At 41.0% G+C, this 13,407-nt stretch overlaps 1 protein-coding gene across 1 annotated transcript; it reads left to right on the forward strand.

Moving 5' to 3' along the window:
- The first annotated feature begins 1,067 nt into the window (after nt 1-1,067).
- Nucleotides 1,068-9,321, forward strand: fancb (FA complementation group B). The gene is made up of 8 exons (XM_074659141.1): nt 1,068-2,257; nt 2,349-2,504; nt 2,607-2,696; nt 3,116-3,244; nt 4,839-5,023; nt 5,887-6,311; nt 6,392-6,632; nt 8,008-9,321. Exons 1-8 carry the CDS (start codon nt 1,328-1,330, stop codon nt 8,435-8,437), a joined length of 2,586 nt encoding a protein of 861 aa, XP_074515242.1. The 5' UTR covers nt 1,068-1,327; the 3' UTR covers nt 8,438-9,321.
- The last annotated feature ends 4,086 nt before the right edge of the window (nt 9,322-13,407 follow it).

The following is a 13,407-nucleotide window of genomic DNA, read 5'->3' on the forward strand; positions in this document are numbered from 1 at the left end:
GCACTGTTCTGATGAACGTGATGGGCCTTCAAAATAAAAGCACCGTTCTGATGAAGATAAGATAAGATAAGATATACTTTTATTATCCCCGTGGGGAAATTTTCCCTGGACTTCATCCAACTGCAGTTACAAACACTAAATTAAAACAACAATAATAAACGATTCCACACAAGACAGGGACACAGTTCCACAGAAACAGATGTCTCTGTGGAACTGTGTCTGTGTATGTGTTGAAACATGTTTCAACACATATGTTGAAACATGTTTATGACACATATGAACATTCAACACATTCAACACATGTTTCAACACATATACAGTCCACGTACATAATGGCACATACTATCACACACACCATGTCAGGTATTGCACCCAGGTAGTGCACTGCACCGTCTACCGTCTTGCCCATATTGCACAGACAATAGAGAATTGATTTTTAAAATACTCCTGCTGGTTTACAAAGCACTAAATGGTTTAGGGCCAAAATACATTTCTGATCTTCTGCTATGTTATGAACCATCCAGACCTCTCAGGTCATCTGGATCAGGTCTGCTTAGTGTCCCCTTAGAGTCAGAACTAAACATGCAGAAGTTCAGTTTTTATGCACCAAATATCTGGAACAAGCTCCCAGAAACCTGCAGGACCAACTCCAACTCTGAGTTCTTTTAAATCAAAGCTCAAAACGTTCCTGTTTGCTGCTGCCTTTTATTAAATCAGATAATGATCTTATATACTGCACTATAGCTTGTACTCTAGTGTGTTATACTCTATTTCAGCTTCCATTCTAGCTTTTATTTTTAGCTTGTTTTTATTTTTCTAATCTTTAATGTTTTTTATAACTGTTTTAATTATGTCTTAATGTTCTTTTGCACTTTGTCGCAATGTTCTTGAATGTTTATGTAAAGCACTTTGAATTGCCCGGTTGCTGAAATGTGCTATACAAATAAAGCTGCCTTGCCTTGCCTTGAAAGAGGGAAGTGTTTAACTGATTCAAGATCACAACAAAAGCATTTATCTAATCGTTATTCACACAGTTGAGTGGTTTAAATAAGACCAGCGAGCCACGTGACACTAGCTTAATGTTTACCAAAGTGTTACCCACAATGCACTTGGACTGGCAGGAAGCGTTCGATTTCAGTTGGCGCGTCGCTACGAGTAACAGTTACTATGAAACCGGCTAAATTCCTCTCTCCTCACAAGTAGCTATAGCAACTAGTCGTCCACGTGTGTACACCTTATGTGAGACTCCTGTCAAGAAAGTGACAGCTCCAGACTTAGCGACAACTTAAGCTGTCAATGAGGAAGCATCGAACCCGAAGCTAGTATCATGGAGATGGAGAGATTGCTCTCTGAAGATGTGTATCGAAATCCCCACCGGCTTCTTTCCCTGTGTGGAAAGATAATCTCATTTAACTGTAAACGAGCTTCAGATGACAGCAGCGAGAGAAGCGAGCTTATATTCAGCAGCCTTTCATTTGAACGGGAGGACAACACGTTCCTGAAGGCAGCTGATGGAGCAGCTTTCATCATCAACAGGAAGAGATCAGCAGATGTGCATATTGTGACATGTAAATGTGCCATCCAGAAGAGAGGAGTCACCACCACGTGTGTTTTAGTGTGTTTTAGTGAGAAAGGGGACATCTTTCAGTATAGTCTGCTCACACTGAGCAGCTCAAACAGACTGGAGCCCTGCATTGAGTTTAAACTCCCTTATCAAATGAGGGAGAGTGTGTCCATCCTGCATGGCCCCACAGTGCTGTGGAGCCATGCTGGTAATGTCTTCTATACATCTCTGCAGGCAGGAGAGGTGAGACAGATACCCATGCAGTTGTCCCACAGTGTGATTGGACAACTCCCCCTCCACAAAGAGGAGCAGGTATTTGTTCTGGGACTGCAAAACCTTTCAGACCAGTGCTCCAATACTCAATCCACACCTATTCTGGGCTATTTTGTTGAGAGTGGACACACATTTGATGGCACTTTGATTTTGCCTCATCCCTACGTCAGCGTCACACGGTGCATCCTGGTGCTGTCTGCTGAAAAAGTAGGCGATGATGTGCTGAAATCTGCTGTGGTTGCAGCGACTTCTAACAAGCAACTGGTTTATTTTGAGAATGGCATCGTGAGAGATGTGTGTCAGCTCCCCTTTGAGCAACCTGAAAGTATCCAGGTGGTCAACACGGGGAGAAATGGTTGCCTGTTTGTCATATCCTTTCACCGGGGGCATGTATGTGCTATGTGGAAGGAGACATTTCAGGTAAATTGAGGTTTCAATATCTGTATTTTTTTTTTCATAGCTTTACTTTCAGTTTTTTATTTGCTTACTTTGCTGAACTTTCTTCCCCCAGATAGCCTCCCACTGGTCCAGTGTCAGCTCTGTCCATGTGGATGACTTCCTGGGATGTGGAACAGACCAAATGCTGTTGGTTTTTAAGGATCAAGGCGTAACAGGACAGCCTTTGGAAACATTTCTCCTCACTGACCTTTGTGGCATTTCATATTCTGTAAGTCATACATTTTACTTCTCATGTGCAATACATGTATTTCCCTTGATAAAGAAGGTGGTTAGCGTGACTCAAAAATATAATATAAAATACACATTTCAGCATGGACAGGACAGTGGAGCGCCGAAGACACAGCCTCCTCCACCAGACAACGATCTCCTCACCCTCCGAGCTCTAGAGTCCAGACTACAGGTGAGCATTTATGAGCTATTACTGGCAGCACTGGTCTTTTGGCTGGGCAATAATTCACTATTATTGTATCCTGATGGTATTACCACATTGTATTACTGTTTTACAAAATGTGAATTAATGATTCAAAAGCAAAAATGAACAAAATTCTGTTGTACATGTTTTTCAATTTGACTATTTTACATGTAGTTCTACATACATTTGTCACATAGTGATGTGTGTACTATGGTTAACATAAAATATTGTATGAATACTGTGATAAGGATTTAGTTTAATCCATATCGCTCCATTACTCTGCATTATAAATGGTCTGATTGTTATTTATATGAGACATTTTGAAAGAAAAACTTTTATATGTCAGTCGCTCAATGTGTGTTGAATCTATAATATATTCTCTCAATCAAATACAATGTGTTCTTTAGAGTGGATTGACCGTGCTTCAGGAGCTTCAGAGAGAGGAGAGAGAGAAGGACAGAGTTCTCCAGCAGTCTGTCCGAGCCCTCAACGATGTGGTCTCAGAAAGAGAGACTGTTCTCACTAAGCCTGAGCAGGTACAGTACATGTACGGAAATATATGACATTCTGCAAAGCACTGCCTGTTGTTACAGTATTTAGCTAATTATTTCAGAGGCATTGGGAATCAAACCAGCAAATGTTTTAACCATAACACAACAGATGTGATTTAGATGTTATTATATCAGAAATGTTGCCTTCCCTCTAGCACTTAGACAGGTGAACATTAAGTTTTAAGACATGATATTGACACCATTCTGATATAAGTTGTTTTTTTGTGGCATTTCCATGGTGCAGTGGAATGTAAGTAAGTACATTTACTCAAGTACTGTACTTAAGTGTAAATTTGAGGTACTTGTACTTTACTTGAGCAACTTTCAACTTATACTCCACTACATCTCAGAGGTAAATATTGTACTTTTGACTCCATTACATTTGTCTGACAGCTTTAGTTAATTTTCAGATCACAGTTTTTCATCCCCTTCCTGTCCAGTGAAAACCATGTATCTCCACATGTGCTGATGTTGAATGTTTGTGATAAACTGAAGGATGAAGCTAGTGTTCCTTTACTGTATGTGTTGAGAAAATCCTCCTAAAAAAACAATTAAAAAAAAAACCTTGGATCAGCTGGAATATGTATCATAAAGCTGAAAGCTGAAAACGTGTTTGTTTTTTTTGAGCTCATGAAAAGTTGACTTTTTAGAGATCTGTGGTTCTCACAGGACAGCGGTGTTACAAACATGTGATGATCTTATAGGATATGATGCATTGCTGTAGACGAAACTACCCAACAGTATATAAAGGAGATCAAACATCTACAGCAGTAAAATGCAACACACACATTAATGCAGCAGTAATATTAATCCAGAAACATAATTTATAATAGTAAAACACTGACAGGGAACATTTTAATGCACAATCAGTACTTTTATTTTAAGTGCATTTAGCTGATAATACATACTTTTACTTGAATAAGATTTTGAATACAGGACTTTCACTTGTTGAGTATTTTCACAGTGGTATTAGTACTTCTACTGAGTACTTCCTACACCATTGCATTTCTATGATAATACAATGTTTGTAACACTAACTTCAAAATGGGATATTGTATAATATCCTTATTGGAATTCAACACATTACTGTAAAACAGTGAGATGTATTGCTGCTAGTCTCCCCCTCCTCCCCCTCAGTTGTTTAGGTTTTGCTCCAGCACTTGTCACTCATGTTGATAAGTTGTCATATTTGAAACGGCATCCCACAAGACGCTGACACAGTCAGCGTTCCTAATGCTGCCACAGGCATCCAGGACGCAAATGCAGGCAATGAAAAAACAAATGCCACTTATGTTTTGTTGTCTTCCACTTTGTAACTCTTGATGTCGTTTCATGTTTTTAAATGGTGTGTGTGGCTCAAAACAAACCCTTTTTAGAAAAGCAGATTTCAAATGCTCTGAATGATTATACTGTATTTGGACAGAAAGTATCAGTGCGACACGCTTTGTTCTTAAATAGTATTTAAAGTCCACTACATGCGTACCTGGGCAATTTGAAATGTTTGACATAAACTGCTATTGCTGTCAATGCTGTCACACTCTTGTCATCGCTGATTATAGTGTTTTCCCTTTCTGTCCAGGAAGGCCTTATCGCTCTGTGGGACTGTGATGATGATGATGATGACGAGTCAAAGGACGAGGCCTTGGATGACAAGACGCAAGACATGCCAGCAGTGTCTTCACAACCTCGAGTTGACAAGCTGTGGCATCGCTTCACTGAGGAGCGAATGGTTGTGGGAGTGATACTAACTACTGACAGCTCAGTGTAAACACAATTTGTTTTTTAATTGAAGTGGATTATGTACGTTTGTCTGTGTGACGAATGTGTGTGAGTTTTATGAACCGAGGAATCGGTCCATTGAACATGACATTATCTAAACACTTTTGCGATGATGTCTTGTCGCGCATAATGAGTTCATCTGGTTGAGAGGATCCATGTCTGTATGGTAAAGATACAGGCGATATTAATACGGCGCTCCATGTTTAAGTCAAGTGAGAAGTACTACGGTCCAACTGTCAGAGTGTATCATCGCAGCCTGATTGGATTTGTCAGAACTAAAATATTATGGCGCCGTTTTGCTGAGGTGGACAGATCATGTCGAGTAAATCACATCTGTGATTTGTCTTTAACAACCTTAAAGTTCTGATTGATGATTTATCAATCTCAGTCTAAGTAATCTGTTTAAACAAATACCTCCAACTGAGTAAGGATGTGTTTTTCTGCTTCTTTGATTGCCCCCAAATTTTATGGATTTCTCCAAGGCAGATGCTGGGTGGCTAGGTCGTCACCATGGCAACGGGTATTTTTAATAACTCTCCAAGCTCCTTTTTTTGGAACAAGAAGCTATCTGATTCCACCATCCACCTGTTCATGATTTTTTTTTTTTATCTGACAACATGTGGAGGAAAACTACTTGCGGCATGATTGCCTCAAGAGCCTGTCCAGAGCTGTTTTGATTGGTGCACTTGTCCGAGCAGCTGATGTAATTTCGCCACCTGGAGATATTGGTGTTGTTAATCAGTTCACAAGCAGTCACACACACATTTTGTCTTATCTGATTTCCAGAATGATCACCTAACTGTCCATGTGATATCTGATTGCTAGTGATGTGTTATTTTTTGCTCCAGACCAGCGGCCAGTGTGAGCTTATCCATCCTGACAGAGACGGGGCAGAGCTCAACGCCCGCAGTCATCCAGACCCAGAGCCAAGTGTTCTGGCTCCCCGCACCCTGCTCCTCATCATCATCATCCTCCTCCTCCTCTGCCTACACGTTCTCGGAGCCCGCAGCCAAAAGACGCAAGCAGCACAATGCCGGCAGACCCAGTGATCTCAACGCACGCAGACTGGCTGTGACTGCTGCGACCGGGCTGACACCTCTGTTGAACTCTGGCCGTGTCAAGTGCCGTGTCGTGCTCCATTACCTCCAGAGACGAGATGCTTTTGCCCCTGTGAGCAACCCAACACCGGGTGTTCTGCATTGTGGTGAAGTTGCTTTAGACATCCACAGTGATTTCCAAACCCAACTGTTGAAAAACCCCGAACTCAAAACAGGTAAAATCACAAACACCTACGACTTGTGATTTTAATTTTGACACACGTATGTTCATTATTGTCTTGTTTTGTGTGCCCAGATGAGGCTGAAGAGGACTTGCTGAGTTTGATGGCGGTGTTGGATCGCTGGGTCTTCCACATAGACTCTCCTGATCACAGTTTAGGTGATATAGATGGCTGGATTCAGAAAAGAGTGGGCTGTAAGAGGATAGAAGTGAGCCCTCAGTATCTACTGTTAAATTCTTCAGGACCATCTGCTCTCATGCTGCTGCACTGGCATCAGATAACCCCTTTCCAGGGGCAACTGTCTGTCCACTCCAGGTAAATCATTTTTATTTACAGATAGCAGTAAGATGGCTGTATTACTGCCTCAGAGTTGTAGGTGTTGATGGTTTGGATAGTATTGAGTTTTGGCCATAATCATATTATCAGTGAAAGGAAAAGTGAAATATGTGATGTATTTTTTATCTTCAACTTAAAGGTGCTATTAATAACATTCAGCCACTACATGTCACATTCTCCCTCCCCCGTTCCATTGCATTCACTTCACAACAAGTGGTTGCCAGGCACTTAACGTCAAACTCATTTTTCTTTTTTTCCACACTAAGTGGCAACTTGGTCACTGACAACACAGAGATACCACATGATACCAACGTCGTTATACTACTGGCTCACAAGCCTTGTCGGAAGGGGGAACCAAACGTCCGATATCTTCCACAGAGATAAACAAAACGTTAATTTTGAACCCGTCAACACTTTTTAAATGATTAATTCATAGTCATAATTTAGGCAAACCATACTTAAACTCTGTACCTTTCTAAAAGCTCTGTGAATGTATTATTTAAAAAAGTATATTCATCTACACAGAGATGTTATCAATAAGACCTTTTAAAGGTGCCCCATGGACTTTTCTTGTAAACAAAGTTTCTGTTAAACACATTGTGAAAGGTATTGAATCCATTTCTTTCCTTATAAAGCATTTGCCCTTATAAAACATTTATTCTGTACCTTTGCTGGTGCTTTGCTGCGTCTGTTGGTGCATCATAGCCACTTAAATCAGTGGAATAGTGTAAAACTATTGGCAGGAGTGAGTTTTGCATCACCCGCATGCATATACTTCCTTGTGCACGAGAACAAACTAAACAGTCTCTGTAGCGCCGTCTTAATACGACCTTTTTATTCTATTGTCTGATGTTTTTTTATGAATATTTTTCTTTTGGTTTTCGTTATTTGTAATTGCTGCTAGTCATGTAAAGTCAGAAAAACACAGAATCATTTCTCTAATAGATATGTTTTATATTAATTTGCAAACTGATTTTACTGCTCTGTGTACTGGATCAACAACTACTGCAGGGACTCTCTTCAAATATTCAATTTGTATTTCAAAGAACTAAGGAAGGTAGTAGAAGTGGGCACTGCTCAATTTATATTAATGGATTCAAAGTTGATGAGGCTTTGAAGTTGACTAGGGAGCATGTCCGTGTGATATTCCGCTGAATATTAAAGTGAATAGGATTCAAGCAGCGCACTTAAAATTACAAATTCTGCAATAAACTCTGTCCAGGTATAGGTGAGTGTGAGGCAGCTGACGAATGACAGAAATGATAAAATACGAAGAAACTTCGACAACTTTCATTTATTACAACATATATTATATAATAACATGCACATTGTGGCTCTGTTTTTCCTTTTGCAGCCAGCTACAGACGCTCCAGTTCCTGGACTCCATCCTGGCTTACCTCCCTGCGTCCTGCTCCGTCCAGCCCGTCCAGCCCGTCAAAGGTACAAGAGGACAGGGTGCAGCTCAAATATTTTCTTTGGCACTGGAGAAAGAGTTGACGTCACTCACCGAGTGTGCGTCATCGCTACTTTGTGAGGAGGAAGAAGAAGAGGAGGAGAAGAAGAGGAAGAGCCTTGGACACGAGGAGACCCCTGAGCCAGGTTCTGTGATGGGGCTCCAAAGGTGTAGGGACGTGTTTCAGCTGGACGTAGAGAGGAGCAGGAGGAGGTTGAGCCCCCTGGTGGACGTGGGGAGGTATCGTAGGCTTACCCAAAACATGTCCCAAGTCCAACTGGATGGGGATTTGGCAGCTCTCTTAGACACTCAGACAACTTTGCTCAGCTAGTTTGCTGCAGACGTGGTTGTTGTTGAAAATCCCCTTCGCTAAGTCTGGACAAGCAGTAATGGGTTGCCGGTGTTGTCTCTGCTGAACCGTGTGTGTCTGCTCCCTCACCACTCTTGGGGTTTATATCTATCTAGTGTCTGCTGCTGCTGTGTAGAGCCTCAGCCTATTTCCACCGGAACGCCTCCTGGGTTTTACAGCCTTAATCTGATACTGATGTGATACTGCTGTCCGCTCAGTTTATTCTTCTCTTTCGTGTCCCTGTGGACCCTCTGTGTTTAAAAAAACAAAACGCTCTTTAATGTCTGCCGCTGCTGCGAGTGAGAAACTGTTTGTGTTACGAATGAAGGCAACAGATGATGGTAGAGCAAGGGGCTTTTTTAAATCTGCTCAGTGGCTGGAGTTGACTGAAAGCTTTTAGTGGTAGGCTGCTTTCCCCCTCATGGTTCAGTTCTTTCCCTGTGTGTTTCGTCTGTGACGCTGCACAAGGCTGTCTGCGCTGTTAGTTAAAATGCCAAGTAAACATCAAATCCTACTTTAAAGGACCCCCAGCTTTTCTGGATACAAGAGGTCTTAGGCAGCTTGGCCGTAGTGTTTGCGAAAATGGCTGGTGAGGTTTTTGTTTTCCCCCAGCGGGGGCTGATAAACGAGGGTTTTGTTTGTTGCAGGAGCTACTCCGTCTGTCTGTGTGTAGTACTCAGTCTGAGGAGAGATAAACTGCCCCTCTTTTGCACCTTTTAATATGTCGGCTTCATTGCAAATAACAGCTTCAACGGGACTCCCCTGAACATAGGTGAAACATAATCACTTCAAAGTGAGTGATTTCTAATGGGTTAAGGGTGCTTTTGTCTTATTTGAATGGAAATAAAGCTCCTGTTTGCAGCTCAGTTAGCTTCTGTTGTTATATTCAGACAACTCAACTTCAGGTCACGATGCAACTTGATAACACACATCAACATCCCACACATTTTTGGCTGCGTCACAAACACCCCTGTCATTTCTAGCATAGCAGATTAATTGTGAACACTCTACAGTAAATAACACCAATAAAGGCCCAGGGAGATATAGATCACACGTGAAAACGAAAATTCAATTGTATTGGTGTTCCCTTAAAGCCCCGACTGCCAGCCAGAGTCAAATATATGGTTTGTCATCCCATTATTGTCCGTTAACTTGTATTAACTCTGAGTGGTGGAAGCAGGCTGTAGGGTTTTCTACCCTCCACTGAAGTCCCCTCACTTTAACGGGGAATGAAAACGTGGTAGATGAATAATGTTGCTGCTGTTTTATGAAACATCCCAGACACGGAGAAACCAACATTTACATGCCATCTAGCTTAGTGATGAAGACAAATTGACGACTGATCGAGTCCTGCATCTTTTGACACCTTTGGGGATGCCAGTCATCTACTGTCAGTTTAGGCTGTCCATTTCCACTGGGAAAAGAAAAAGAATTGAAGAAATGTCATAATATTTAAAAAAAATAAAAAATGCACTTGGTAAGTAAAAATGATTAGATAAGAAGTAAAAAAAAATATTCATAATTATGATTAAATATCTCATAGTTTTATTACTATTCCATGTTTTTGTCAAAGTACATTTTTTATTTTTTTTATTTATCATGACTAACTTTTTATATATATTTTTTAATTTCCTGGTGGAAATAGATTGCCATACTTTTGTATTTAATAATAATAACAATATTGAATATTTAAAGACTCAGTCCTGTCTTGACAATATACACATTTATATTCATAATTGAAGAGTTTGAGTTATAGATTGTCATGGTTATGTACATATGGAACTGCTTTATAAACTATATAAACTGCTTTATTACTAACAAACATTTACCAGCATCAGAAAGCCTTATTAAGTTAAATGTATTTCATTTGTTCTAATCTAATGAGATCGTGTGTATTGTTAATGTGTTTGAGAGTGACAGGAGGTTCGCAGATTGAGCCTTTAATAATACGTTGAAGCATCCGTAATGATGAATGGTGCTGCTAAGCCATGCTTATATCGATGGTGTGTGATGAGGGCACTGGTCTGGTGTTTGCCTGCAGTCGACTATTGATCGGGGTCAGTCCTCTGGACTCTGACACTCAGTGGGCCAACCAAACAAAGTGGGAGGCCATTGATTATTAGCTACAATGCAATGCATAGAGCACAGCCCACATACAGCACAGTAGTGTCCATGATTATGTATGCCGTGTTTCTACAGTAGCCCAGAACGGACAAACCAAACACTGGCTCTAGATATAGGGCCGTTCGTGTTTTCATGTTTTTTGCGTTGGCCACCATACTTCTCCTACACACTTGGCACACAGGAGACGTTTCAGTTGACTGCAGTCTGCAACCTCACTGATAAATGCCGCCATATCCTATACACTGCACCTTTAAACAGTACTAGGATGCACCGATACCGATATCGGCCCGAATACCGACTCAAATAGCTGGATCGAGTATCAGTGACAATGGGGCCGATGTATTCAATTCTATGTTTATATACTATAAACATTATATACTGCGATTTTAGGAAGTTTTTTGATTTTATTACATTTTGTTTTACAAAGTTAGGAAAGCAATGTTTAAGTCAAGCCGGATGTTGCCTTACAAATAAAAGAATGATCCCAGTCACTTCCAAACAGTGAGGCATACAGCTTATTAATTAAACACAGGTATCGGATCGGATCGGTACTCGGTACTCGGTATCGGCCGATATACCCAAAGCCCAGGTATCGCTATCGGGACTTAAAAAGTCGAATCGGTGCATCCCTAAACAGTAAACAGAAACTTTGGATATGCAGGCTGTTGCACTCGATTCGACAAGATATTTGAATGGTTGAACTTGCTTTCAACCATCCTGCATGGTCTTCCTCAGCAGATAGAGTTTCTCAGTTGTCATGGAGATGGTTCAGTTGCACTGAAGTTGTGGTTTTCCGATGCTGCTATTTGATGCTAGTACAAAATGGCCTGTGGAGACACTAGGTTCACCGTGATTATAAACAAGGCTACCTTGAGCTAAGGAGGACAGATCAATACTACCAGCCTGCAGAGGATTTCACACCAACCAGCACCGTGTACCACTTTTTGGCGTTCGTACGGCAGATATCCCATACTCTCACGCACACAGTGCCTGTTTCGTTGTTTGAAGAGTGCCATGGAAGCATAAAAACAGAAAATAGCAGATTTCACAGCTGGTTTTTATTAACAGTAGAAATTAATTTAGTGCCGTGTTCATGTTCAGGCATAAGAGACACACTTTTGTCAAAAATCATGCTCCAGTGTTCTCAACTCCATTAATTTCCCGCTTTTCTCTCACACTGGCCTTTTCTCAATTGCTGTGCTGTTGTTGCTATGGCAACCCTCATTTCTCGCCTCTCTCTCTCTCAGACCCTCACAAAGCAGCCTCCCTAAACCTTAATGAATGATGGAAAGTTGTTTTCCCTCTTAAGCACAATTATAAGCTGCAAATTATTTCCCTTTCATGAGCTTATCATACTGAACTTGATTGCATAAAAAAGGGCTATTGCATCCCTGCATATTCAAACTGCAATGATAATGGGCAGTGATGTAAGGCTGTGTCGGTGGAATGAATGGATGGTATTTCCATGCTGGGATTAGTGTTATTGATTAGTTTATAATCCCTGTGTGTTGTGCATTAAAATAGTAGTTAGATGGTCCATGCAGACGTCCCAATAAACCTACCACAGGCCATGTATTATTCATCTTTTAGGTAAGATTGATGGATCCTGGCATTACCCACAGTGTGATAATGAATAGCATTAATAGTAGGATATTGTAATTACAGGATATCTCCTGTCTCTTTAAAGATATTCTGGTTATCCGTGTCTTTTGTCTGAGCTCACAAGCAGTAACAACAGGTGGAAACAGTTTAAGAAGCATCTTTATTTACTGTATAAATATCTAATACAATTGTCCCCTCTTGTCTGTGAATGCCACACTAGTATTTATTTCCACTCTTCTGGTAGGTAAGCCCCAGCCGATGGATTCTCAACACTACAGTGTGAAGTCCATTATCATGCATTAGTGGGAACCCGCTGTCAGATCATATCTGTGTCACCCCAGGCCACCCAGCGATCCATGGCGTGTGTCACCACCCTGACGTACGGGCCCGGTGAGGAGACTGTGTTTGTCGTTTTTTCTTTGATCTGATCTGCATCCAGGGCGCAAAAAGCATTTTCATGTGTTTGTGCCTTATGTCGTTATTTTTTTTTTTTTGGAAAGACATCCAAATATTAAAGGAACAGTGTGTAACATAACAAAAATGGAATATAATAGTCATAACTAAGTAGTGTATAATCACCTGAAACTAAGAATCGTTGTGTTTTCGTTAGCTTAGAATGAGCACTTCATATCTACATAGGGAGCGGGTCCTCTTCACGGAGTTTCTACAGTAGCCCAGAACGGACAAACCAAACACTGGCTCTAGAGAGAGTCTTTCGCGTTTTTACGATACCTGAAGGTAACCGTAATTCTCCGACACGCTTGTGAAACTCATTGTTAAACGTGAGCCGCAGAGTGCAAAACCGTGGTACCGCCCGCCGCCGTCTGACTTCCGTTTCTCCTAAAGTAGTCTTATTATGGTAAGGATGGCCTGTACCTTTCATTTCTTACATGCGAAGAAAACAATTCCGAGTGTAATTGCATCGAAGAATGCATGAGAATATAAAACAAAGTCCCCTACCTTATACATGACAGGAGAAGTGGAAATAAAGTAAATACGGTGCAGACAATTTTATTGATGTACAGACCAGTAAATAACCTTTTATTCAGGAATAGCATTCAAGAAAAGGACTTCTTCACCACAGTATATCAGGAGTGCAAGGACCATTAGCTGCTCTGTACCATGAATGTTATGCATGATCTGTCCTTCACCGTTTGAATCCATCTACAAACATAATGTCACCGTCCAGCAACAAACACGCCAAGTGAAGGGAAACAGGCCACAGC

The sequence above is a fragment of the Sebastes fasciatus genome, chromosome 14 (genome assembly GCF_043250625.1).
Source record: "Sebastes fasciatus isolate fSebFas1 chromosome 14, fSebFas1.pri, whole genome shotgun sequence".
Classification (NCBI taxonomy): domain Eukaryota; kingdom Metazoa; phylum Chordata; class Actinopteri; order Perciformes; family Sebastidae; genus Sebastes; species Sebastes fasciatus.